The 27,403-nt window shown below is 42.5% G+C and overlaps 1 protein-coding gene across 1 annotated transcript; it reads left to right on the top strand.

Annotated features, from left to right (window-relative positions):
- On the top strand, positions 1–27,311 carry LOC142162892 (serine/threonine-protein phosphatase 7 long form homolog). Its single transcript, XM_075219938.1, has 6 exons — positions 1–139; positions 751–936; positions 24,749–25,543; positions 25,633–25,818; positions 25,898–26,317; positions 26,396–27,311. Exons 3-5 carry the CDS (start codon positions 24,950–24,952, stop codon positions 26,078–26,080), a joined length of 963 nt encoding a protein of 320 aa, XP_075076039.1. The 5' UTR covers positions 1–139; positions 751–936; positions 24,749–24,949; the 3' UTR covers positions 26,081–26,317; positions 26,396–27,311.
- Positions 27,312–27,403: the final 92 nt, after the last annotated feature.

The following is a 27,403-nucleotide window of genomic DNA, read 5'->3' as shown; positions in this document are numbered from 1 at the left end:
TTTCTTTGCAGCATAGGAATACATATTAAAGTTTAAGACTTATGTAAGTGCTTTTAAATAAGTATACTTGAAGCAACTTCATCAGCTTTGGGCTACCAATCACATTATTATGGCCCTGAACTCCCAGGAAATACTTCAGGTTTGTAACAGGAAGCCTAGTTTCCTTAAATGATATGTAGAATTGTTTCTCTTTTCTTTTTTATTTAATTTTGAAGTAAAGTTGTTTGACAGTTGAGGGGGGGGGGGGTGTATAAGGAGGAAGAAGAGGTAAAATAAGGTTTAAGGCTCCAGATTGTTGGGGTTTTTGCTGATAATTAACGACTTTCCTAATCTAGTTTAATTGACAGAATTGTTTTTCTTTAAGCTCCAGTTTTTGTTTTTTTGGTTTCTCGAGGTGTTCAGTACCTGCATTAAGCTCCAGCTTTTGAAATTCACAAGGCAAAGCTCCATTTCTGAAATTCACATGCGATTGTTTATCTTTAAGCACTCGATATCTGAAACTTGATAAAGTATTGTTTTTGGCAATAATTTGGATTAATGAAGAAAAATACTCTCTATTGTATGATTTTTAATTTCAGCGAACCTAAATTATTGTGATCATTGAAAATATTACTCCTAAAATATTGGTGAAGCTTCTCCAGCAGAGTGTGGCTGCTTTGATATCACGGTGTAAATATAGCCCTACATCTCTTATGGCTCTTCAGTTTCCGTCGCACGATAGCAATTCTGAAACCCTAGCATCTTTCTCAGCAGCTCCAATTCCAAAGGAGGAAGACAATCTCTACCAAAGGCTGATACTGCATGCACCTTCTACTGTCCCCATTCTTCCAATAATTAAGCAGTGGGTTAGTGAAGGAAAGTCCGTGAAGTATGAGGACCTAAAGAAATCTGTCCATACAGCTCTGGGCATTACGGCGCTTCAAGCATGCCCTCCAGGTAGCTCTTTCTATCTCTCTCCTCTCTCTCTAAATTGTTTCTTTATTTAGTTTAACATTGAGAGGGGTTGGCAGTGGCAGTAGCGGGTAGTAATGTCCCTGAGCCGGTGGTGAGCCTTATCGATCTAAAATCCTAGAAGGTCCTGCCTTGGCCGCATTCTCAATTTAGAATTGTGCGGCAAGTGCACAAATAGCCACTTGGAGCACTGCTGTTTAAAGAATAGCCTAAATTACAAAGTATTTAATATTTAGCCGTCTCAGGATCAACTTCAGGTCTGAGACTGGTAAGAAGTTTCAAACTTCAGAAATACTCGGGTCTAAAGTTGGGGTCTGAAGTCAGGGACTACCAAGTCTAATGTCACAACCAAATGTGGGTTAGATTGTTTCTTCGACCTGTAACCCAATCATGCCCTTTAGAACATCAATTTCGTCATTTCTCTATAATCTTTGGAACAGCTGCCTTCTCACATCCTCAGTGGGCGCTTTCTTCACTGAACTTTCAATCTCTTTCTCTGCTCCTCTTCCACCCCTTAGATTCCTTTGCTCCATCTTCATCCACCAGCCACCCCTTATAAAATGGCTATAATTTGAAAGGGAGAGGACAACAATTACGGCGGTTCCAAATTGCCACAATAAGCAAAGTAAACAACCGTACTTAAAAATGCATATTGTGGTGGTTCTATCTGCATATTGCGGTGGTTAGACGAAAACCACCGTATTACACCTTTTGGCGGAAGCGATTATGGCTGTTGAGTAGGACGCCATTAATAACAATTGCAGTGGTTCTGAACCGCCACTATAAGCAAATGAAACCGTCGCAATTACCCCAGCTTTTTTGTAGTGAAGCATAGTTTCCTTTAAAAGAAATGTAATATTGTTTCTCTTTTCTTTTGCATTTAATTTTGAACTAGGTTGGATATGCTTTGTTGATACTTCAGATCTAAACTCTTTCACTTAAAACCATTTTTACTATTCTAAACCTTTCACTTCCCAACTTTAAATTAATTGAATTTGATGAGTTACAATCGTTCTTCTCTTCTTTGGACAAATAACTGTAGAGACATGATGTAGCTAGGTTAAATTACCTTGGTCTTGTTCAAATAAGTCTGCCCTTTATAATATAGGCTTATCTTGTCTTTCTGCCGAACTTTAATATATGAATTATGATGTAGGAGAAGGATTCTTTGGAGGGGAGGGAATGGGGACAGAATATAAAAGAAATATATTTTAGAAGCCATCACTGGCCGATATGCAATGATAGGGAAATATGACAATAATTTTGTGATTGGTAAAAGAATGTAAAAAGCATGGGAATGATGAAAATGTGATGCTACATGACATTATCAAGAGAACAAAAAGTTATTTTTGTATTTGAAAAAGAAAAGTTGGTCGGATGACCCAGTTGGTTTGGAGGGGGAGTCCGAAAATTTTTTGATGCTTTTTTGGACAAAAAATACGTTTCTAATGCTAAAAAAAGGTTACGTAATTACGTAAAACGCAATATTATACTGCGTATTATTTAATTTTTTTTTTTACTAATTCGCAATACTATACTGCGTTTTACTTATAAGCAGTACAACACATTTGTTTTTTTGTAAAACGCAGTATAATAATGCGTTTTACCTGAAACGTACTATTATACTGCGTTTTACTCTGATTTTTGGCCCCACCAATAATTAACTGACATAACAATAATTTAAATACATAAAACGTAGTATTGTACTGCGTTTTACATAGAAAAATTCTACACCCCAAGCTCGGACTTGCCTTATTTAAAGGCGTTTCAATTTTATGAAAATCCATTCAATACTTTACTTCAAACTTACGTTCATACTTCTCTCTTCTTCTTATCAATCATTTTTTTACATATCTGAAGTGTCAAAAATAAGGGTTTCATTATATTGGGAGGGGGGAGGTTGTGCTGGAGAATAACTCTGTGAGGTATAGCTCACCTCCACAGTGTCATGTTAAATTGCCGCTTACTATGGAGTACGATAAATTGGTATCGTTGTTACGTAAAAAAATGAGTGATAGGAGGCGTTCGGTTAACCTTAAAGTAACCGGTAGATTTCTATATTTAGTGACTCCGCAGGGGTTTGCCTATTATTCCGAGTTTAACATCGAGGATGATGAAACTCTTAGAGATTTTTTGCGGATTCCGGATGAATATAGGGAATTTATTGCAATAAAATTATTGAAAATGTACGTCAAGGTGGAAGACGTTCCCAATAATGAGGGCGTGCATGGTAGGGATAACCCCCAGTCATCGGGTGGTTATTCTGGAGCAGTTTTTGCCGGACAGATTGGTGATGAAAGAGCTTGCCTTGATTTAAACTTGTCACCACCGGCGAATGAGCAGCCACAAAATAATAAGACGACTGGTAAACTTCAATTTTACTACGCTTTAGCGATGTTTAATTTATGTTTTAATTGGATTTGTATTAAGACTTATATTTTTCATAGGGGGTACCGTCCGGATATGAATTTTACAAGTTATGACCCTGCCCCTAGTTGGAATATGCGTAGTTCTGGAGTATTGGACCATGGTGGTCCATCTGGGAGTCATCACCAACAAGAAAATATCCATCATGAAACGTCAAGACAGTACGACTTGTAAGTAAAGTGATATAGCTATATCTAAAGTATTTATCTAGTTGGGTAACTTATCATTTTGTTCTTTATGTGCAGTGAAAACGAGCTTCTTGAAGCTCCTGACCTCACACAGTTGCCCATAGACGACGTATTTACTCGTGATTTGGCAGATGCGCAGAGTCAGGAAGATGATAGTGATTATGACAACAATGCGGATGAGTCTGGGGATGACACACCCTTCCATGATGAGGGTGATGATGAGGAGGAAGTGAATGTTGAACCTGAGCTGACGAGGGAGCATGTTCCTCCACCTCCCGCTAGACCAAGAGTGTACGAGTCCCACGTGCCATTTCATGAGCGGAATATTCCCTACCTTGATAATTTGCCAAGCATGCCGAATGTGGATGCCCTCAGAAGGGATGATGATGAATTTCGGTCAGCGATGTGGGATGAGTCTAGACCAGCTGTTCTGACAAAGGGCATGTATTTCCCCGATAAAGCTCGCCTAATTAGGGCTGTAAAAATCTACAGTATAAGAGAGTGCCGTGAGATGACGGTAAGTGAGTCAACTACGGAGAAATACAAGGCTGTATGCCGTAGAGACTTTATGGGTTGTCACTGGATGTTGCGTGCCACCAAGAAGAAATCAGGTCTATGGAAAGTATGATATTAAGCTTTTGATTGCAGTTGCAGTAGATGCCAACGGGCAAATATTTCCATAGCTTTTGCCATATGTGCCAACGAAAGCGAAGAGACGTGGACTCTTTTTTGAACCACTTGAAGCAGCACGTTTTCAAACAACGTTCAGGTATTTGTCTAATATCTGATCGGCATGGTGGTATTTTAAGTTCTGTACGTCACTTGCCTGAATGGCAGGAACCATATGCATACCACCGTTACTGTGTGCGTCACCTGAAGGCCAATTTCCAGAAGAAATATCCTGACAAGGCATTGCATGACTTAATGTGGCTGGCTGCAACTGAGCACCAGCAGTGCAAATTCACGAGGCGCATGGAAGCGATCCGGCAGTTAGAACCACGAGCCTATACTTGGTTGATGGGGCATGAGCTTCACATGTAGACATTGCATGCTGATGGCGGCAGACGATGGGGAGCCCTCACTACAAACGTGTCGGAGTCATTCAACGGCTTGTTGAAGTCTGCCCGTGGACTGTCTGTCACTGCCATAGTCCGCATGACATTCAAACAGAGTGCGGAGAGGTTAGTTGAAAGGCATCAGCATTGATGGACAGGGGTGTTCAATTTATGTCAATACCCATGAGAAGATTTGAAAGGTCCAGGAGGCGAGCACAATGGCATTCATTTCTTCAGTACGATCATGAACGGGGTGTTTTTGAAGTTAAGACCGCTATCCGCGGACACCGTGGGAATAATCTACAGACGGTGAATGAAAATAGAAGGTTATGTTCATGTGGGAAATGGACCATCTACCACATGCCGTGCGCACATGCGTTGAAGTGCTTTCAACAAGTTGGATATGGGGCAACAAACTATATTGATAGGCAATACAGTGTTGCTGCATACATAGACACATATAGTGGGAAGTTGCAGCCATTAGGTGCTGAGCATTATTGGCCGTCGGAACCTTTTAAGATGGTATGTAACAAGGACTATTTGCGCAAGCTGCAAGTGCAAAAGAGAACGCGTATATGGAACCAAATGGATGTTGGTGACACCGTTTATGCGCGTAAATGTGGCATATGCTCGCAAACAGGACACAACCGTCGTAAATGTCATTCAGGTGGTATGCGTGGCAGTAGTAATCCGGCTCCTGGTGCAAGTTCATCGAATGTACCCAACTATCAAGGATACCCCTAGTCTTTTGTTTTGGTATTGTTTTTTGTAATACGTGTTTGTACTTGTGTATGTTGCAATATATATCAAATAAAATTATGTTCCACAATCTGGAATGAGTGAAGAAAAAGCTGTTTAATTGTAGGAAAATGTAATATGTAAAGCGTGGTTTGATAGTTTCATATAACAACACAAGCACTTAAACTTAACTTCCACTTCAATTAAAATAAAATTTAGTACACATACATGCCAATACATGCCATACATGCCACTTCAATTAAAATAAAACATTACTACAGCACAAACACAAACATAACAGGCCAACATAATAAAAATACATGAAATATGAAAAATACACTAAACACATATATGCCAATGTTTAGTGCCGGTTTCCATTTATTCTCCGCTCCAACCACTTAAATCGTTCTCCCATTTGTTCTTTTTCTTCTTCTACCTCTTTCAGTTTCGCCTTCACCTCCGCAAGTTCCCGTTTATATTTTTTTACGTTCCTTTTGTGCTTCACAATTCCATTGTGCTTTCCATTTTTCTTCTCCCACCTCCTTCAGTTTCGCCCTCATTTCTACAATAAAGACATATTATGAAGAAACACATTTCTACATTTCGCCCTCATTTCTATAGCTTTCTCTTTGTGTTTCCCGTTGGCATAAACACATATTATGAAGAAACTGCAGTTGTTCTCTGTAGCATTCCTGATACCATGGTTCATCAACCCATTCCTCAAAATCACAAATAGGTTCGCCGGGAACATTGTATAACTGGTTCATACAGTACCAGTAGCGGCTTCCAACTTCACCACCGTCCCAACAATTTTGCATCGAGCATTCTTTTCCACAGTTGCACTTTGGTGGATGAAGAGGTTGAGCCATTTAATGAAATATTTGCTTTTAGTAAAAAAAACCTTACTTTTAGTGAAATATTTGCTTTTACTAATTTTTGAGCACACAAATTAACTACAATGAGGCCGTTATTTATAGGCGAGACAAAATACATAAAGCGTGGTATAGTACTGTGTTTTAGGGAGTTGTCTTGTCTTTCTGAAAAAGATGAAAACCATGTGAAAAAAGCTGCTTTATTGCAGAAAAATTTAATATATAAAGCGTGGTATAGTACTGCGTTTTATGGAGTTGTCTTGTTGTTCTGAAAAAGATGAAAACCATGTGAAAAAAGCTACTTTATTGCAGAAAATTTAATATATAAAGTGAGGTATAGTACTGCGTTTTATGAAGTTGTCTTGTCGTTTTGAAAAAGATAAAAACTATGTGAAAAAGCTAGTTTATTACAGAAAAATTTAATGTAACGCGTGGTATAGTACTGTGTTTTATGGTTTTAGTTATCCTTTGTGCAGTGATGGTTTTAGTTCTACTATTTGTTTTTGTGTTACATTTGCAATGTTTGTGTTTCTTGTGTACTTTTTAAGTAAAATTGCTGTTCAAATGCAATTAAAATAAAAATGTTGTTAAAAGATAATTGTTACCATTATTTACATAATGCACTATTTACACAAACTAAGAACATAAGTAAATCAGTGAGTCCCGCAGCCTGTGTGCTTCAGTGCTGCTGCCGGCCTAAGTCGCATCCCCTGCCGCCCGGGTACACTATCTGGATCATCGTCATCAAGCCGCCTCTTTATGTGAGGATGTGCAGCAGCATTGACACCACAGCTGGCAGGATCGGAAGAATATGTCGTCGGGCCGTCAGCAACCTACAAAACAAGTAGTAATCTTAGCATATGAAAAAGTATATTTGTATTGTACGTGTTGAGTCAAAAAATATTTTCTCACCGTGGTCTCGTCGGCCGCCTGAGTATATGCATCCGTGGTGTCCTCATCAAAGCATGTAGTGGCCTCAAAGATGGGCTGGGACAAAACTTACATAAGAAAGTTAAAAATTAATTAATGTCAGCTCATTAAGGAAAAGAAAACAAATTGAAATTTTAAAGTAATACGAACATACCTGCGCCTGTGGTAGATCCGCATCAACCGCCGGGGATGAGGCATAACTCAACCTGCGCCCGCCATCTACGTCCCGGGTGGGTCGATCCTCAGTTGCGGTAGATGGGCATGCAAAGTACTGGTCTACATCCCCGTCGAATGTACCCGTGATCGACAATGCTCCTGATGGGGTGACCTGCGATGCTGGCAGATATAGCTGAAGGTTGTACGAAGGCATGCTGCTGGAAGGCTCATCTACCCGAGGTATATAACCCGGCTAATCATCTCGAAGCGCCTCAACTCCAAAGTCCTCATCATGTCCCTCAATAGGTGGGTTGACAGGTGCCTCAATGCCCCCTTGCTGGGGACCACCTCCTCGCCGTCCCCCGCGACCCCCGCGACCCCGTGGGGGACCCCTACCTCGTGGGTCATCCCTCCCTCATGCCCTACCCCTGCCTTGTGGGACACCCCTACCCCGATGGTAGTCCTCTGGCACCGCATACTGAGCCTTGTGGTCCAACCTCGCGGCATCTCTCGCCTGAAACAGGGTCCGACGAGCCAACTGTGCCACTCGCCGGCCATAGTCAACGACTGCAGGGATGTCGGTATGCTGCTGCATCTCCTGTCCCAACTGGTAGAGGTGATGATGCCCAATAGCCTGTGAAACATTTAAAATATTAATTAAATAACACTATATCACAATTATACGATATTAATAAGCCAAAAAACATACCAGTGCCTCGTGCCTCCCAGCATATGGTCTGTAGCGCTCGCCAAGTACATGAATGGGGTTCCTGATAATCAGTCGGATGTGACGGCGATACCATGACGCATATAGATGAATAGTGGCCTCCTGGGTAAATGTAGGTGCTGGTGGAATACGGTCAGCTCGCTGCTCCTCCCAAATATGGACCTGCTACTCTAGCCATCCCATATATATATCGTCCAGCCTGGCACGGTCATCTCGCTGATAGTGTGTAGCCACCCATCCAGGCTCCCCCGATATAGGTTGGGGACGGTGAAACTGGCGAAGCACACGCTCTGTGGCATGATACTCAACCATATCGAAGAAGATCATCGGGACGGAGGTGCTCCAAAGTAATCGATCGACTGAGCAATAAATGGGCAGCTGAACTAGCAACTCGTCGCTGTATGGCGTCCAGATGAACTACCAAATAATAACATAAAAGTGAGTATGCGCAACACAACTCAATTTAAAACAAGTAAGTATAGGTACATATTTACCTGTCCGTCCACCAGCATATCTAGCACATCCCTGATAAGGGGGAGATTATGATGAGCATCGGTCCCTCGGTAGTTCCCACGCCGGAGAATCCACCAAGAAGCTAGAGGGAGAAATGGATAAGCCTCACCGGGCGCAAGTGGTGGTAGAGGTGGCTGCAACGGCATGATCCGCTACCAGGCCCAAACCTAAGATAAAAGGTTGATGTAAAATTTATGAGTTATTTCGACCATATAGAATTCGGAATAATGAACAGAGTATTCGAAAATGTTGTCACCTGTAGGAGGGGCAGAAAACCACATATGTCCACCGCTGGGCCTATGCTTGACCGACACATGCTCCTATACAGGTATGCGAGAACAGCAACACCCCAGCTATACTGGGGTAAAGCATCAAGCTGCTGAAGATGATGGAGAAAGCGCATACTCACGAGACTCCCCGAAGTGTTCGGGAACAAAACACAGCCGAAAAACAGGAGCAGCGTGTCACGACCCAACCCCAGTCGTGATGGCACCCAACACACTGCTAGGCAAGCCTGACCAACTAACAACCCTTTCTGTTTTCTTATGAAAATCATTATCAGTTAACACAGTTAAATTGCTAAATTACTCCAATAAGAGTTTAAGGCAACGAGTTAAATATGTGGAAAGTCAGATGATAATACCACTACATAGCCCATACAGATCCGGTGTCACAAGTCTCGAGCCTCTAGTACAAGTTTAACAACCTCATACATGTCCATCTAGGGAATACTAATTAATAACAAGGATATTAGGGAGAGATCAGGGCTGCGGACGCCATGCAGCTACCTCGATGCTCCCGGATATGCGCTGCTTAACTGAAATAATCCTCACTCAGCCTCAGATGCACCAGGATCTGCATGCAAGGTGCAGGGAGTAATGTGAGTACTCCGACCCAGTGAGTAATAAGCATAAATAATGATTGAGAACAAGAAATCACGGAAAACACAGAGCAATCTACACTGCGACAGTTTAAAAACAAGTAATATAAGAGTAATAAACCAATGGAAGCGAAATGTAGAAATACTACAACAAATAAGCAGTTAAGTGACAGACATATAAAGAGAAATCAACACATAGAACGGTACCCTATAGTACCCGCTGCGGCGTGCAGCCCGCTCCATTTATTTATCGTCGACGGCGCTCACTGGGGGTGTGCAGACTCCGGGAGGGGCCCCTTGCGGCCCAAGCGCTATATCAAGCCATCTCATGGCATCAAATCTAGGCCCTCAACCTCATATTAATATCAGTATAACACTGCTGCGGCGCGTAGCCCGATCTTATAGTATCCTCACATCTGGCCCTTGGCCGTACTCAGTCCAGAAATCATATAAGCTCCTCGGGCAATAGTAAAATAGTAGTTCTCAGCCCAAAACATCATTTAATATATCTTTTAGTTTCAAAAATCGAGTAAAAGTGGCTGAGCTGTAAGACAGTAGAAAACGGTACGACTGAGTTCAAGTAGTAAGTCAAACAGTGAGGAAATAGTAAATAAACTCCCCGGAGGATTCAAAGAATTGGCAAGAAACCCAAATATGACAATCAGTCCAAATAATGATGATAACAAATAAGCTTTAATCAAATACGCAGTAGAAGAATCACTCGGGACGGACCAAGTCACAATCCCCAATAGTAAACGACCCGCTCTCATCATCAAGCGCGTGTCTCACCTCAATATAGCACTATGATGTGCAAATCCGGGGTTTCAAACCCTCAGGACATTATTTACATTCATTACTCACCTCGAGCCGGTGAAATCTCTAGCTCGCAACGCCTTTGCCCCTCAAATCGGCCTCCACGCGCGTCGAATCTAACCAAAATCAGAGCGAATACATCACAATATGCTAAGGGAACAATGCCCAATCGAAAACAATCGAAAAATATTAAAATCTCAAAATTAGAAAAACCCAAGCCCCGGGCCCACTTCTCGGAAATCAGAAAATTTAACATCAATGGATTCCTCATCTTCTCACGAGTTCATACATACCAAGAACTCTCAAATCCGAGCTCAAATGACCCATCAAATCCCAATTGGAATATCAAAAACTCAAGCCCTAGTTCATCAATATTTTTGCTTAATTTCCATGAATTTCTAGGCCAATTGCACAATATAATCGAGTATTGAGACCAAGATTCTTACCTCAAGTCAATTCCTCTTGAATCCCTCTCTCATTTACTCCAAGAATCTCCAAAAACGGGCAATCATGGGTGAAAATAGACCCAAAAACGCGAACAAGATGACTTAAAACATTCTGCTCAGCTACAGTAAAACCTTCTATGCGATCGCGGCCCCAGGCTCGCGATCGCGATGAGTAAAATTTCTAAAGCCTCAAAAAGCACTATGCGAACGCGGTCAAGCTCATGCGAACGTGATGCCTTACCCGAGAACCTTCTGCGATCGCGTTCGACTCAATGCGAACGCATTGAACAAAACTCCTGCCTCACAAACTACTTCTATGCGATCACGACATAACCCCCGTGATCGCAATGACCAAAATCTCTGCAACAAAATGACTAGAAAATCTGCAACTTCCAAATGCCGGAATTGGTCCGATTGGCCATCCGAAATCACCCTGAGGCCCCCGGGACCTCAACCAAAAGCACCAACATAACCCAAGACATCATACAAACTTGTTCCAATCATCAAAATACCTCGACTAACACCAAAATCATCAAATTACATTGAATTCAAGCCTAAGTTCTTCAAAAACTTCCGAAACACGCATTCGATCAAAAACCCGACCAAACGACGTCCGAATAACCTGAAATTTTGCACACATATCCAAAATCACCTAACGAAGCCACAACAACTCTCGGAATTCCATTCCAACCCTCGGATCAAAATCTCACCCATCAACCGGAATTCGCCAAAATACTAACTTCGCCAATTCAAGCCTAATTCTACACCGGACCTCTAAAATCAATTCCGATCAAGCTCCTAAGTCACAAATCATCCCCCGAAGCTAACCGAAACACCGGAAATCACATCCGAGCCCTATAACTCATAAGTACCAAGCCTTCCTTAAAGAGACTAAGTGTCTCATTTCCTATCAAAACCAGTCCGATTTAACTCTACACACTGAATACCGATAACGAAACATGAAGAAGCATAAAATGGGAGAAACGGGGCAGTAACTCACGTGACGACGGGTCGGGTCGTCACATCCTCCCCAACTAAAACAAACGCTCATCCTCGAGCGGGTCAAGAAACATACCTGGAGCCTCAAACAGATGAGGATATCTGCTCCGTATCTCCCGCTCGGTCTCCCAGGTAGCCTCCTCCACGGGCCGACCTCTCCACTGCACTTTCACCGAAGTTATATCCTTTGACCTCAACTTCCGAACCTGGCGACCCAAAATAGCTACTGGCTCCACATCAAAGGTCAAACCATCATCCAACTGAACCGTGCTGAAGTCCAAAACATGAGACGGATCCCCAATATACTTCCGGAGCATAGAAACATGAAATACCGGATGCACACTCGACATGCTGGGTGGAAAAGCAAGCTCATAAGCCACCTCCCCAATCCTTCGAAGCACCTCAAAAGGCCCATGAACCGCGGAGTCAACTTTCCTTTCTTCCCAAACCTCATAACACCTTTCATGGGCGAAACCTTCAGCAAGACCTTCTCGCCAATCATGTAGGATACATCTCGAACCTTCCGTTCTGCATAGCTCTTCTGACGCGACTGTGCTGTACGAAGCCTCTCTTGAATCACCTTCACCTTCTCTAAGGCGTCCTGAACCAAATCTGTCCCCACTAGCCTAGCCTCGCCGGGCTTGAACCAACCAACGGGAGATCTACACCGCCTCCCATACAAAACCTCATACAGAGCCATTTGAATACTCGACTGGTAGCTGTTGTTGTAAGAAAACTCTACAAGTGGCAAAAACTCATCCCATGAACCTCTAAAATCAATAACACAAGCACGCAACATGTCTTCCAATATCTGGATAGTACACTCGGACTGTCCGTTTGTCTGAAGATGAAATGTTGTGCTCAACTCCACCTAAGTATCTAACTCCCTCTGCACGACCCTCCAAAATTGCGAAGTAAACTGAGTACCTCTATCTGAGATGATGGAAATCGGAATACCATGCAACCGAACAATCTCCCGGATATAAATCCCTGCCAACCGCTCTGAAGAATAGGTAGTACACACAGGAATGAAGTGCGCAAACTTGGTCAGCCGATCCACAATCACCCAAATCGCATCAAACCTCTTCAAAGTCCGTGGAAGTCCAACAACAAAGTCCATAGTAATCTTCTACCACTTCCACTCGGGAATAACCATCTGCTGAAGCAAGCCACTCGGTCTCTGATGCTTATACTTCACCTGCTGACAGTTGAGACACCGAGCTACAAATCCCACGATATCTTTCTTCATTCTTCTCCACCAATAGTGCTGCCTCAAATCCTGATACATCTTCGCGACACGCGGATGAATGGAATACCGCGAGCTATGGGCCTTCTCCAGAATCAACTCTCTAAGCCCATCCACATTGGGCACACAAATCCGGCCCTACATCTTCAACACACCATCATCACCGATGGTCACCCCTCTGGCGTCATCATGCTGAACTCTATCCTTAAGGACAAGCAAATGTGGATCATTATACTGGCGCTCTTTGATGCGATCAAATAAGGAAGACCGAGAAACCACACAAGCCAACACCCGACTAGGCTCCGAAATATCTCGTCTCACAAACCGATTGGCCAAGGCCTGAACATCAACTGCAAGGGGTCTCTTCCCAACTGGAATATATGCCAAACTCCCCATACTCACTGTCTTTCGGCTCAAGGCATCGGCCACCACATTTGACCTTTCCCGGATGGTACACAATAGTGATATCATAATCCTTAAGAAACTCCAACCATCTCCTCTACCTCAAATTAAGATCTTTTTGCTTGAACAAATGTTGAAGACTGCGATGATCAGTGAACACCTCACAAGATACGCCATACAAGTAATGCCTCCAAATCTTCAATGCATGAACTATGGCAACTAACTCCAAATCATGAACGAGGTAGTTCTTCTCATGGGGCTTCAACTAACGAGAATCATAAGCAATAACTCTACCCTCCTGCATCAACACACAACCAATCCCAACTCTCGAAGCATCACAATACACAGTATATGAACCTGAAGCTGATGGCAAAACCAACACTGGAGCTGTGGTCAAGGTTGTCTTGAGCTTCTGAAAGCTCTCCTCACACTCGTCCGACCATACAAATGGAGCACCCTTCTGAGTCAACTTGGTCAAGGGCGATGCAATGGATGAAAATCCCTGAATAAACCGGCGATAATAGCCTACTAACCCAAGAAATCTACGAATCTCTGTGGCTGAGGACGGTCTAGGCCAACCCTGAACCGCCTCTATCTTCTTTGGATCAACCTGAATACTCTCGCTGGACACCACGTGCCCCAAGAAAGCCACTGAATTGAGCCAAAACTCACACTTGGAGAATTTTGCATAAAGCTTCTCCTCTCTCAACCTCTGCAATACAACTCTCAAATACTTCGCGTGCTCCTCCTGACTACGCGAATACACTAGAATATCGTCAATGAAGACTATGACGAATGAATCAAGATAAGGCCGGAACACGCTGTTCATCAAATGCATGAATTCTGCTGGAGCATTGGTTAGCCCGAAAGACATAACAAGAAACTCATAATGACCATATCTGGTCCTGAAAGCAGTCTTAAGAATATCTGAATCCCTGATCTTCTGCTAGTGATAGCCCGAACGGAGATCAATCTTGGAGAACACTCTCGCTCCCTGAAGCTGATCAAATAAATCATCAATGCGAGACAAATGATACTTGTTCTTAATTGTTACTTTGTTCAATTGCCTATAATCGATGCACATTCTCATTGTGCCATCCTTCTTCTTCACAAACAGAACGTGCGCACCCCAAGGTGGCACACTAGGCCGAACGAACCCCTTATCTATGAGTTCCTGAAGCTGTTCTTTCAATTCCTTCAACTCTACTGGTGCCATACGATACAGCAGAATAGAAATGGGCTGAGAGCCCGACACCAGGTCAATACCAAAATCAATATCACTGTCCGGTGGCGTGCCCGATAGGTCTGCAGGAAAAACATCGGGAAAGTCCCTCACAACTGGAACATAATCAATACTAGGAGTCTCGGCTCCAACATTCCTCACAAATGCTAGATATGAAAGGCAACCCTTCCCAACCATACATTGGGCCTTTAAGAAGGATATCACTCTACTAGGAACATAATCAGTCACACCACGCCACTCGATTCGCGGTACACCCGACATAGCCAAAGTGACTGTCTTAGCATGACAGTCTAGAATAGCACGACACGGGGATAGCCAATCCATGCCCAAAATGACATCAAAATTCACCATGCTCAATAGCAATAGATCTACTCGGGTCTCCAGACCCCCAATAGTCACCACACATGACCGGTACACACGGTCTACAACAACAGTATCGCCCACCGGGGTAGATACATGAATAGGTAAAGCAAGAAACTCATGGGGCGTACCCAAATAATGAGCAAAGTACGATGACACATAAGAAAAGGTGGAACCGGGATCAAATAATGCAAAGGCATCTCTGTGGCAGACTGAAACAATACCTGTAATGACAACATCCGAAGCAATGGCGTCAAGTTTGCCTGGGAGTGCATAGAAACGGGCCTGACCTCCCCCTGATCGACCTCCCCCTCTAGGGCGACCCCTGGCTGCCTGACCTCCACCCCTAGCTGGCTGGGCGGGTGGTGAAGTAACTGGAGCAGAAGTCGAGGGCTGACCCCTTTGCTGATACTGACCACCACAAAGTCGAGGACACTGCCTCCTTATATGACCAAACTCTCCGCACTCATAACAACTACCCGGTGCTGGAGATGGGGACTGAAGGGAACCTCTCACACCGGAGTCACTAGCTGATGCACTCGGCGCAGAAGAACCCTGAGCTGATGGGGCATGAGACGAACTCTGAGCTAGAAGGGCGCTGAGTGAAGGCTGGCCCTGCTGAGACCCATGATGACCACGACTGGAAAATGCCCCACGATACTCTGGACGGGCCGAATGAGCAGGCCTGAAAGAATGACCTATACCATGCTGGAACTGGCCTCTTGAGGGAGCACCACTGTAACTGCCCGATCCTCGAGGCCTCTTGGCCTCTCTCTCCTCTCGCTCCCGATGGCGAACCGTCTCAATCTCACGAGCGATATCAACCACCTCCTCGAACATAGCACCCAATACTCTCTCTCTAGTCATCAGAATATGGAGATGGTAGTTAAGGCCATCCACAAATCTCCTAATCCTCTCACAATCTGTCGGAATACACCAAATGGCATGACGAGCCAACTCAGAAAACCTCATCTCATACTGGGTCACAGTCATATCCCCCTGCGTCAACCACTCAAACTGCCTACGCAACTCCTCTCTGTGGGACTGTGGTACATACTTCTCTAAGAAGAGAGCGGAGAACTGCTGCCAAGAAAGGGGTGCTGCACCAACCGGCCTACGCCTCTCAAAATCTTCCCACCAAGTAAAGGCATCCCCCGAGAACTGAAAGGTGGTAAATGCCAAACCACTAGACTCAAGAATCCCTGCTGTACGGAGCATCCGCTGGCACTTGTCAAGAAAACCCTGGGCATCCTCGCCCTCAGCACCACTAAACGACGGAGGCTGGAGCCTACCAAACCTCTCAAGACGACGTTGCTCATCGTCCGACATAGCTGGTACTACGAACTCCTAAACTGGTATAACCGGCTGAGCTGGAGGTGCCCCCGGCGTCTGTAGTCCCTGCACTACCTGCTCAGGTGTGCGAGCAGCGGGGGTCTAATTGCCTCCCCCGACCTGTGAAGTAGCTACTGCTGTGGTGGTTGAAACTGCCCGAGCCAGGCCTGTGCAAACTGTCAAGATCTGTGCCAAGGCCTCCTGGAGACCCGGTATCACAATGGGCACAACTGGTGCCTGCACTGGTACTGCTGGAGCCTGGTCCTGAGCTGGGGCAACTAAAGGATCCACAGGTGCTGCCCCTGCTGCTCTTCCTCTACCACAACCACGACCGCGTCCACGGGCTTTAGTAGCCTCAGTAGGTGGTACTGGTGGTCGTCCGGCACGTACGGTAGCTCGAGTCCTCACCATCTATGAGAGAATGGAATAAAGGGAAATTTAGTATTCGGAGCAACAAGTTTGCACGACAAGAATTTCAAGAATGTGGAATTTTCCTAACAGGTTCTGTAGCCTCCCGAGGATAAGTACAGACGTCTCCGTACCAATCCGCGAGACTCTACTAAACCGGCTCCAGCCTCGCGATACCTAGTAACCTAGGCTCTGATACCAGCTTGTCACGACCCCAACCCCAGTCGTGATGGAGCCCAACACACTGCTAGGAAAGCCTGACCAACTAACAACCCTTTCTGTTTTCTTATGAAAATCATTATCAGTTAACACAGTTAAATTGCTAAATTACTCCAATAAGAGTTTAAGGCAACGAGTTAAATATGCGGAAAGTCAGATGATAATACCACTACATAGCCCATACAGATCCGGTGTCACAAGTCTTGAGCCTCTAGTACAAGTTTAACAACCTCATACATGTCCATCTAGGGCTAATTAATAACAAGGATAGAAGGGAGAGATCAGGGCTGCAGACGCCATGCAGCTACCTCAATGCTCCCGGATATGCGCTGCTCAACTGAAATAATCCTCACTTAGCCTCAGATGCACCTGGATCTGCACGCAAGGTGCAGGGAGTAGTATGAGTACTCCGACCCAGTGAGTAATAAGCATAAATAATGACTGAGAACAAGAAATCACGGAAAACACAGAGCAATCTACACTGCGGTAGTTTAAAGACAAGTAATATAAGAGTAATAAACCAATGGAAGCGAAATGTAGAAATACTACAACAAATAAGCAGTTAAGTGACAGACATATAAAGAGAAATCAACACATAGAACGGTACCCTATAATATCCGTTTTGGCGTGCAACCCGCTCAATTTATTTATCGTCGACGGTGCTAACTAGGGGTGTGCATACTCCGGGAGGGGACCCTTGAGGCCCAAGCGCAATATCAAGCCATCTCGTGGCATCAAATCTAGGCCCTCAGCCTCATATCAATATCAGTATAACACTGCTGTGACGTGCAGCCCGATCCCATAGTATCCTCACATCTGGCCCTTGGCCGTACTCAGTCTAGAAATCATATAAGCTACTCGGGCAATAGTAAAATAGTAGTTCTCAGCCCAAAACATCATTTAATATATCTTTTAGTTTCAAAAATCGAGTAAAAGTGGCGGGGTTGTAAGGCAATAGAAAACGGTACAACTGAGTTCAAGTAGTAAGTCAAACAGTGAGGAAATAGTAAATAAACTCCCCGGATGGTTCAAAGAATTGGCAAGAAACCCAAATATGACAATCAGTCCAAATAATGACGATAACAGATAAACTTTAATCAAATACGCAGTAGAAGCATCACTCGGGATGGACCAAGTCACAATCCCCAATAGTAAACGACTCGCGCTCATCATCAAGCGTGTGTCTCACCTCAATATAGCACTACGATGTGCAAATCCGGGGTTTCAAACCCTCAGGACATCATTTACATTCATTACTCACCTCGAACCGGTGAAATCTCTAGCTCGCGACGCCTTTGCCCCTCAAATCGGCCTCCACGCGCGTCGAATCTAACCAAAATCAGAGCGAATACATCACAATATGCTAAAGGAACAATACCCAATCGAAAACAATCAAAAAATATCAAGAATCTCGAAATTAGCAAAACCCGAGTCCCGGGCCCACTTCTCGGAAATCAGAAAATTTAACATCAATGGATTCCTCATCTTATCATGAGTTCATACATACCAAGAACTCTCAAATCCGAGCTCAAATGACCCATCAAATCCCAATTGGAATATCAAAAACTCAAGCCCTAGTTCATCAATTTTTTTGTTTAATTTCCATGAATTTCTAGGCCAATTGCACAATATAATCGAGTATTGAGACCAAGATTCTTACCTCAAGTCATTCCTCTTGAATCCCTCTCTCATTTCCTCCAAGAATCTCCAAAAACGGGCAGTCATGGGTGAAAATAGACCCAAAAACGCGAACAAGATGACTTATAACATTCTGCCCAGCTACAGTAAAACCTTCTATGCGATCGCGGCCCAAGGCTCGCGATCGCGATGAGTAAAATTTCCAAAGCCTCAAAAAGCACTATGCGAACGTGATGCCTTACCCGAGAACCTTCTGCGATCGCGTTCGACTCAATGCGAACGCATTGCACAAAACTCCTGCCTCACAAACTACTTCTATGCGATCGCGACATAACCCCTGTGATCGCAATGACCAAAATCTCTGCAACAAAATGACTGGAAAATCTGCAACTTCCAAATGCCGGAATTGGTCCGATTGACCATCCGAAATCACCCCGAGGCCCTTCGGACCTCAACCATAAGCACCAACATAACCCAAGACATCATACAAACTTGTTGCAATCATCAAAACACCTCGACTAACACCAAAATCATCAAATTACATTGAATTCAAGCCTAAGTTCTTCAAAAACTTCCGAAACACGCATTCGATCAAAAACCCGACCAAACGACGTCCGAATAACCTGAAATTTTGCACACATATCCAAAATCACCTAACGAAGCCACAACAACTCTCGGAATTCCATTCCGACCCTCGGATCAAAATCTCACTCATCGACCGGAATTCGCCAAAATACTAACTTCGCCAATTCAAGCCTAATTCTCACCAGACCTCCAAAATCAATTCCGATCACGCTCCTAAGTCACAAATCATCCCCCGAAGCTAACCGAAACACCAGAAATCACATCTGATCCCTATAACTCATAAGTCAACCTCTAGTTGACTTCTCCAAACCAAGCCTTCCTTAAAGAGACTAAGTGTCTCATTTCCTATCAAAACCAATCCGATTTAACTCTACACACCGAATACCGATAACGAAACATGAAGAAGCATAAAATGGGGGAAACGGGGCAGTAACTCACGTGACGACGGGCCGGGTCGTCACACAGCGCCAACCGCGTGTACCTCTCAATACGGAAATCCTCTATCTCATCGGTAATGTCTAGGTGCAAAACAGTCATATGATCTCTGATGGCTGACAAAGCAACGCGACTGCCCCCAGCGTCACCCTGAGGTCTATAACCAGTAAAATACCCCATCATATCCAAAAACTGTGCACGCGTCATGGATCTAATGTACTGGGGCAGTGCCACGGCCCATCCATCTACGCGCAGCCCGTATAAAACTTGAACATCCTCCAGCGTGATGGTGGCCTCTCCAGTGGGCAAGTGAAAAGTGTGCGTCTCCGGTCGCCACCGCTGTACCAAGGCCGTGATGAGAGACCAATCAAGCTGCATCCGTCCAAGCTCAAAAATCGTATAGAAGCTCGTAGCCTGTAGGCGTGCGACTACTCGGGCATGGAAAGGATGCTCTACGATGAACTCCCGCAAATCGTCAGGTCTCCTGGGGCGGAGAACCTGCATCGATAGCTGTCCCTCCCATACAAAGGAGGACCTATGGTCGCCCTGCAACACTAGTAGCTGATCCTCGACAGGTCCAGGATGCGCAGGCGGAGGAAAGCCCATGTCGTCTACTATAATTTAAACAAAATTAATTGTTTGTGTTAGTTTAAGGAATTAAATAATTAATTATGTTTAATATTGGACTGAATAATTATGTATGGATTCCAGGCTCGATATTTGAGGCCCGACAACACCAAGTTATCCTTAATTATTATGCGTGATTAAATAATTAATTATATTTAATATTGGACTGAATAATTATGTATGGGTTCCAGGCTCGATATTTGAGGCCCGGTAGCACCAAGTTATCCTTAATTATTATGCGTGATTAAATAATTAATTATGTTTAATATTGGACTGAATAATTATGTATGGGTTCCAGGCTCGATATTTGAGGCCCAACAGCACCAAGTTATCCTTAATTATTATGCGTGTCAATTTCAACTTTTTTAGAATTTTGTTAGCTTAATAAATTAAATAATTAATTATGTTTAATATTGGATTGAATAATTATGTATGGGTTCTAGACTCGATATTGGAGTTAATTTTACAACATATATTAATTTGTTACTTTTGTAAATTTTTTGTTATAAATTAAATAATTAATTTTGTAAAGTGTAATTGGATAGAGTTTGCAGTTACTATATACTTAAACTACATAGACTCTACGCTAAAAGGTTCTACATTTTACTACGCTAAAAGGCTCTATATTTTACTACGCTAAAAGGCTCTATATTTTACTACGCTAAAAGACTCTATATTTTACTACACTAAAAGACTATATTTTACTACACTAAAAGGCTCTACATTTTACTACGCTAAAAGACTATTTATTTTACTACGCTAAAAGGTCACTATTACATATAAAAACAACTAACATAAAATATAAATATGAACAACAAACAAAATAAATAATACTAATTTTTGAACAATACAAATAATTTATCAAATTTTAACAATTTTTTGTACCAAAGCTAATAAATCAATCCGGGTATAAGATACAAATTTAAACACAAACATAACACAAATTAACATGGAAACACATTAAACAATACAAATATGTATGTACTATACGAGTTTCTACATAAACAAAATCGAAATACCTCGATTTAAGTTTTTTGAATTTGATTGAAATCGATTTTTTGCGCCCGAAAGAAGGAATCCAAAGCTTGTCTTGTGTGTGGGACCTACACTCCTTGCTCTTTAGGTGACGGGTGGGGCCCAAATTTTTTTTTACTTTTACGTGGGGGGAGGGGTGGGGGCAGCAGAATCCAAATTTTTTTAATGGGGTTCGTCGGTTATGTGGTCCAAGGAAGAAGAAGGGGCTTTATTTTATTAAAGCAATTCGCAGTATTATACTGCGTTTTAGTTAAAACGCAAGTATAATACTGTGAACTGCTTTAATAAAATAAAGCTGAGCCCAGATTTTAAGTAAAACGTAGTATAGTACTGCGAATTAGTAAAAAAAAGTTAAATAATACGCAATACTATACTGTGTTTTACTTTAACAGCCAACTTTCGATTAAGTAAAACGCAGTATAGTACTGCGTTTTACGTAATTACGTAACCTTTTTTTAACATTAGAAATGTGTTTTTTGTCCAAAAAAGCATCAAAAAAATTTCGGACTCTTTGGAGGGGTTATGCATAGTGATGACTTAGGATTGATTCACCTTCAATATTTTCTGGGTCTGAGTCTGTCGCACATGGCTTACCTAGTGCGGTTTATATTTCCTGTGTGGTTTGCAAGCTATTATATAATAGGAAATTTATTCAGTGCGCATAGAGTGCTTACCATATAATGCTCACCCGAAGGATAGTGATTGTGGTAGAGGTTGCAGCGGGTGCGAATTTTTTTGGGTTTAAAAAAAAGAAGGAAAGTTGCATAATAATTGGGATGACTTTGATGTGTATGGTTCAAATGATAGGTGACAAAGTCATGTTGATGCATAAAATAATCTATAAAAGAAAGTTCATTGAAATTTATGGTTGATAATATGGTCCACAACTTGTGGAAAGTAGATACGGCTCCGCATTTTCTACGTGAAATCAGAGTGGCCCTAACATAGTTTATACCTACCATCCCCTTCTTGGATTCAGCACTAATTTCTCAACTTGTTTCTTTGTTTATTTTGGAGCAAGACAATCCTATTTATCCAATTTATGTGTGAAAACAACAAAAAAATCACTTATTTTAGACCGAAGGGAGTAACTTATTTACTCAAGATTGATGTCGGATGTTAAATTGCTTAGGGCTATGAGTTATTTGGCTTCCGTGAGAAAACCATTCTAAAATATTGCTAATTTGACTTGAATCAAATGTCTTTCTTAACTGTTTGGAGCTTCTATTTCCTTTTGGGGTTTCAGATCAATGGAGATAATGAGAGTCCGGAACCAAAATGTGGTTCTTTTGGATTCAAACTACACAAATAGGTGGTAAAAAAAAATATATTTTTATATAGCGCCATAATACCTGGCGCTATACATTAACAGTAACGACACCGTTAATGTATAGCGCCAGGTATTGTGGCGCTATACTGTAAAATCTGACACGCCCAGGTATAGCGCCACAATACCTGGCGCTATACATACATCATTAATGTATAACGCCAGGTATTGTGGTGCTATACATATATTTTTTAAAGGCGTAATACATACGGAGACACCTAAAGTTGGCACAATCTTTCACTTAGACACTTAAACTAGGCCTCTTTCCAATTAGACACGTTTCTTAGGCAATTCTCATACCAATTAGACACGTTTTTTGCTGGCTTATTAATTAACCAAGCGCGTGTTCTGCAATCTCCGTCTACGTGGCAAAAGTAACCATTAAAAATCGTGTAACATCATTTTTTGTCCACCTCAGCTATATAGTGTTATTTCCACTAAAATTCAGCTCCGGCAACATGGTTAGAGGCACTTCTCGAATCCGATACCGAAAAAGAAGTGGTTCTTAACCCTTCTTCTCCCATTTTACACTCACCTAACAAACCACCACCCCACCCATCAACTACTCAGTAGCAGCTTCCGGAGCTTGTTAAGCTGGAAACTAGGTTCACCGGCGATCCGGGTCTGTTTGAATCCGATGGTAGTAATAATTTTCTCCGGCAGCAGAGTTCGCCGGCGGAGTTTCTTTCATATATTAACTCAGATGGTTACTTCTCAGGGGTAGCCATTGGAGGGGAGCAAAGAAGCTGTCGTAGGTGGCAACGGGTCAAACTCAAAGAGATAGATAGTGAGATAATAAAAAGGGTAAAAAGAATAGTTGGCGAACCTTTTAGATTTAAGTGTGAAAACAAGAAAAATGAATAAAAGAAAAGTTTCATATGGAAAAATGAAAAGGCAAAAAAACAAATGTACTATACGATAGTGGGGGAGCTGATATGGTGGGAAAATAAAGAAGATGATGGAACACAGTTTGGGGTTGGGGGGGGGGGCGAGGGGATGGGGGATTTAGTGAAAATAGGGTTTTTTGTGGTCAAATATATTTTTAATATTTAATTAATTGGAAAATGCCATGTTTATTTCATTCACGCGCTCAAGGAGACTAAGAAATACTTTCTTTGCCATGTCATAGTTTTGTGTTTAATTGGTACAGTTTGAAATGAATTCTTGTGTCTAATTGGAAAGAGGCCTAATTTAAGTGTCTAAGTAAAAGATTGTGCCAACTTTAGGTGTCTCCGTATGTATTACGCCTTTTTTAAACCCTCCGTCTTCTTCGTCGATTCATCCTTCATTATTTTAACCTTCCCCTCTCTTCTTGGTCCCCCACCCCATACCTTCTTCTGCCCTCATTTTAAAATAAAAATAAAAATTTGGGTCCCTCCGACACATAAAACTTGAAGAACGTAGGTTCCACATTCGAGGAGAGCTTCGTGTTATTGTTGATTCACACTTCCGGAGTCAAAATTTCAATCTTTTTGCTTTCCGAAAATTCTAAATCGAAGTATTTCGATTTATTTTAAGTTGAAACATTTATAATAATGCATATTATTTGATTTGTATGTGTTCTATTTCGGTTTGTGTTTTTTTTTTCCGAAACTAGCATGTTAAATTTATCCGGATTTAATATTAGTGTTTTCTAAAAAAATATAAATTTGTAAAATAAATTTACCTGTTAATATCCTGATTTATATATGTGTGTTTTCATGCCGTTTTGTGTTTCATTTGCAATTAAATTTATTTGTTGTTTATGGTTAGTTTAGATTATTTTTTAGCGTAGTAAAATCTAGACCTTTTTAGCGTAATAAAACGTAGACCCTTTTAGCGTAGTAAAATTTAGAGCCTTGTAGAATAGTAATGTGTAGTATTTTAGCTTAGAATTCCTTTTGTTTAAGTATCTTATACTGGTTGTTGAAAATGCAAACTTTGTACAATTAAGTTAATAATTGTATCAACACACATAATTAGTAATTTGTACAATTAAGTTATTAAAAATATGAATTTAAATTATAATAAAAATACATTATTATATATATATATATATATATGTACAATTAAGTTATTAAAATATATGAATTTAAATTATAATAAAAATACATCAATGATAGTTTGGTGTCACTGGTCCTCAAAATTTTGAGCCCTGAACCCATATATATATATATATTTTGTACAATTAAATTATTAAAAAATATGAATTTACAGTTGACGACATGGATGCGACTATACATTCCGGCCCTCGGACGTTGGATCTATTAGCCCCTACAGCCCCAGCATAGATCCGAGTATATATGGGACGGACAGTTGCTTACGCAGACTTTTCGGGCTAGGAGAGTGGATCTATTGTGGGAGTTTTTGAGTCCTCCCCGCGTTCTACATCCCCGCGTGGTCCATTACCGGGAGGAGATGGGATTATATAGGATTATTAGGATTGTCCGGATACAGCTCGACTATGCTTTGATCATGGCCTTGATTGAGCGGTGGCAACCGGAGACGCACACTTTCCATTTGCCCATCGGTGAGGCCACCATCACACTCCAGGATGCTGAGATTTTATATGGCCTGTCCACTGATGGCTTGCCAGTTTTACTGCCTGCGACCATGAGATATTATTCGCGGCAGGCATATTGGGATATGCTGCACATGCTTACGGGTTTCATGCCGGAGGACGAGGCAGTAGCGTCTGGGTCCAGTCGTATACAGTTGGTCCCCATTAGAGACCACCTGGTGCAGATCCACCATACTATTACCGACGAGTCAGCGGAGGTAGATGTACATCGATATACGAGGCTGCTGTTGCTCCTTCTATTTGGGGGGGTCTTGTTCCCGAACACTTCGGGGAACTTAGTGAGCCTCCGTTTTCTGCATCATATTGCCCGGTTCGAGGATATAGCCATCTACAGCTGGGGTGGTGTTGTCATCTCATATTTGTACACGCAGATGTGCCGGGCTTGCATCGGCACACAGAGAGACGTTGGTGGCTTTCTGCCACTTCTACAGGTGACAACATATTCAAATAATATGTCCATTAGTTACAATTCTACCTAGTTATAGTTAATCTTATACTTTACGTCAACTTTGTATGTTAGGTTTGGGTCTGGGAGCGATTTCTGCAGTTTCAGCCACCTCTACCACAACTACCGGCTAATGTAGAAATTCCGCAACTCCCTCTAGCCTGTAGGTGGGTTATGCGTCGTACTCTTGCACGAGAGTATGATGCCCATCATAATCTCCCCCTCTGCAGGGATGTGTTGGATCTGCTGGAGGACACACAGGTGAATATCTAACTAAACATACTTGTTATAGATTAACTTAGTGTTGTGCATACTAACGGTTTGTGTTATTATTTGATAGTTCATCTGGACGCCGTACAACGATGAAGTGATAGGTACCCTGCCAGCGTATTGCACGTTCGGCCGACATATTTGGAGGGCTTCTGTCCCGCTCATATGCCTCGATATTGTCGAGCACCATGCCTCCGAGCAGGTATTTTGTCAGTTTGGCCTGCCGCAACCTATACCGACTCTGCCTGCATGACATGATTTACATTATGAGAGGGATAATCGGTCCAGGGTGGACAACACATTTATGGCATGGCTTAACGAGCAGTTGGGTACTTGGGAAAGGTGAGGGGACTTGACCCCACCCCCGTAGCACTTTCCTATTCAACGTTATATGGCATGGTACCACACTATTTCCCGACTTTTTATCGGGAACCCAGTTCATCAGGCACACGGTCGGTACGTCCCATACGCTGGGAGACACAAGGCCCTGGTATGTTTTCTGTTATTATTAGTTATATACCTGTAATTTACTGCCAAATATGTAGTTTATATTTTTTACTTTGTGCAGGCGATTGGATTGCATACCGTCTATCATATGGGGCAGCAGATGCAGAGTTATATCCATGATCCTGTAGCCATACAGGAGTATAGTCGTCGATTAATGGATGTGGCTGCCCAGACACTGCAGTGATCCCGATCGGATCAGCGTTTGGCACACGAGGCTGATTATATGGACCCAACGTAATACCATCGAGGTCGTGGTATCCCACGAGCTGGTGGTGGTCGACGAGCTGGTGGTGCCGGATGACGTGGTCGTGGGCAGAGAGGAGATGGTCCCCAGCAAGGGGGCGTTGAGGCTCCTGTTGATGATGTTGCTGTTGATATGGCAGGTGGCATGTATGAGACGGACATGCCGTCTTACAGCCTTGGAATTTATCGCACTCTACTGCCATCGCAGGTGACCCCATCGGGTCAATTATTGATCATGGGCTCGGATATTCAAGGAGTGGATTGGAGTAGATACTTCCTAAGCTCGTCTACCACTGTTGAGGATTGACCGACCCGAGATTTTTATAGTGGGTGCCGACTGAGTTATGGCTCCACATCACATGCGCAGGTACGAATTTATTAGTATTGAATTTGAATTTGTTTTAACTGTAACTTATTTATTTTCTTTAACTTTATTAATTTCCTTTTTAAGGCTTCATGCGATGCAGCGACAGATGACTACATTCAAGATCTAGAGACGATGATGGTAAGACAATATAAATTGTTGTGAATTGTTATGTAGTTTTCTATACTAAGTTTCATATTATTATGTAGCCTTCTACTGGAGCTGACAGCACCACCGATACATGTCATCCTGCGCCGCATTCGGCTATAAGGAGACGACTTGATGATGATGATCCTGATAGCGTACCTGGGCGGGAGGGGTTGCGCCTCAGGCCAGCGGTTGCATTGAGACATACCGAATGCGGGACACATTGACATGGTGTAAATAATATTTTTGTATACATTAACAACAATATTTAATCGAATATGCGCATTACTTTTTTTAGTTCTCCATTCGTTTGAT

The sequence above is a fragment of the Nicotiana tabacum genome, chromosome 8 (assembly GCF_000715075.1).
Source record: "Nicotiana tabacum cultivar K326 chromosome 8, ASM71507v2, whole genome shotgun sequence".
NCBI lineage: Eukaryota > Viridiplantae > Streptophyta > Magnoliopsida > Solanales > Solanaceae > Nicotiana > Nicotiana tabacum.
The sequence above is the reverse complement of the archived record's forward strand: the minus strand, read 5'-3'. Positions and strand labels throughout refer to the sequence as shown.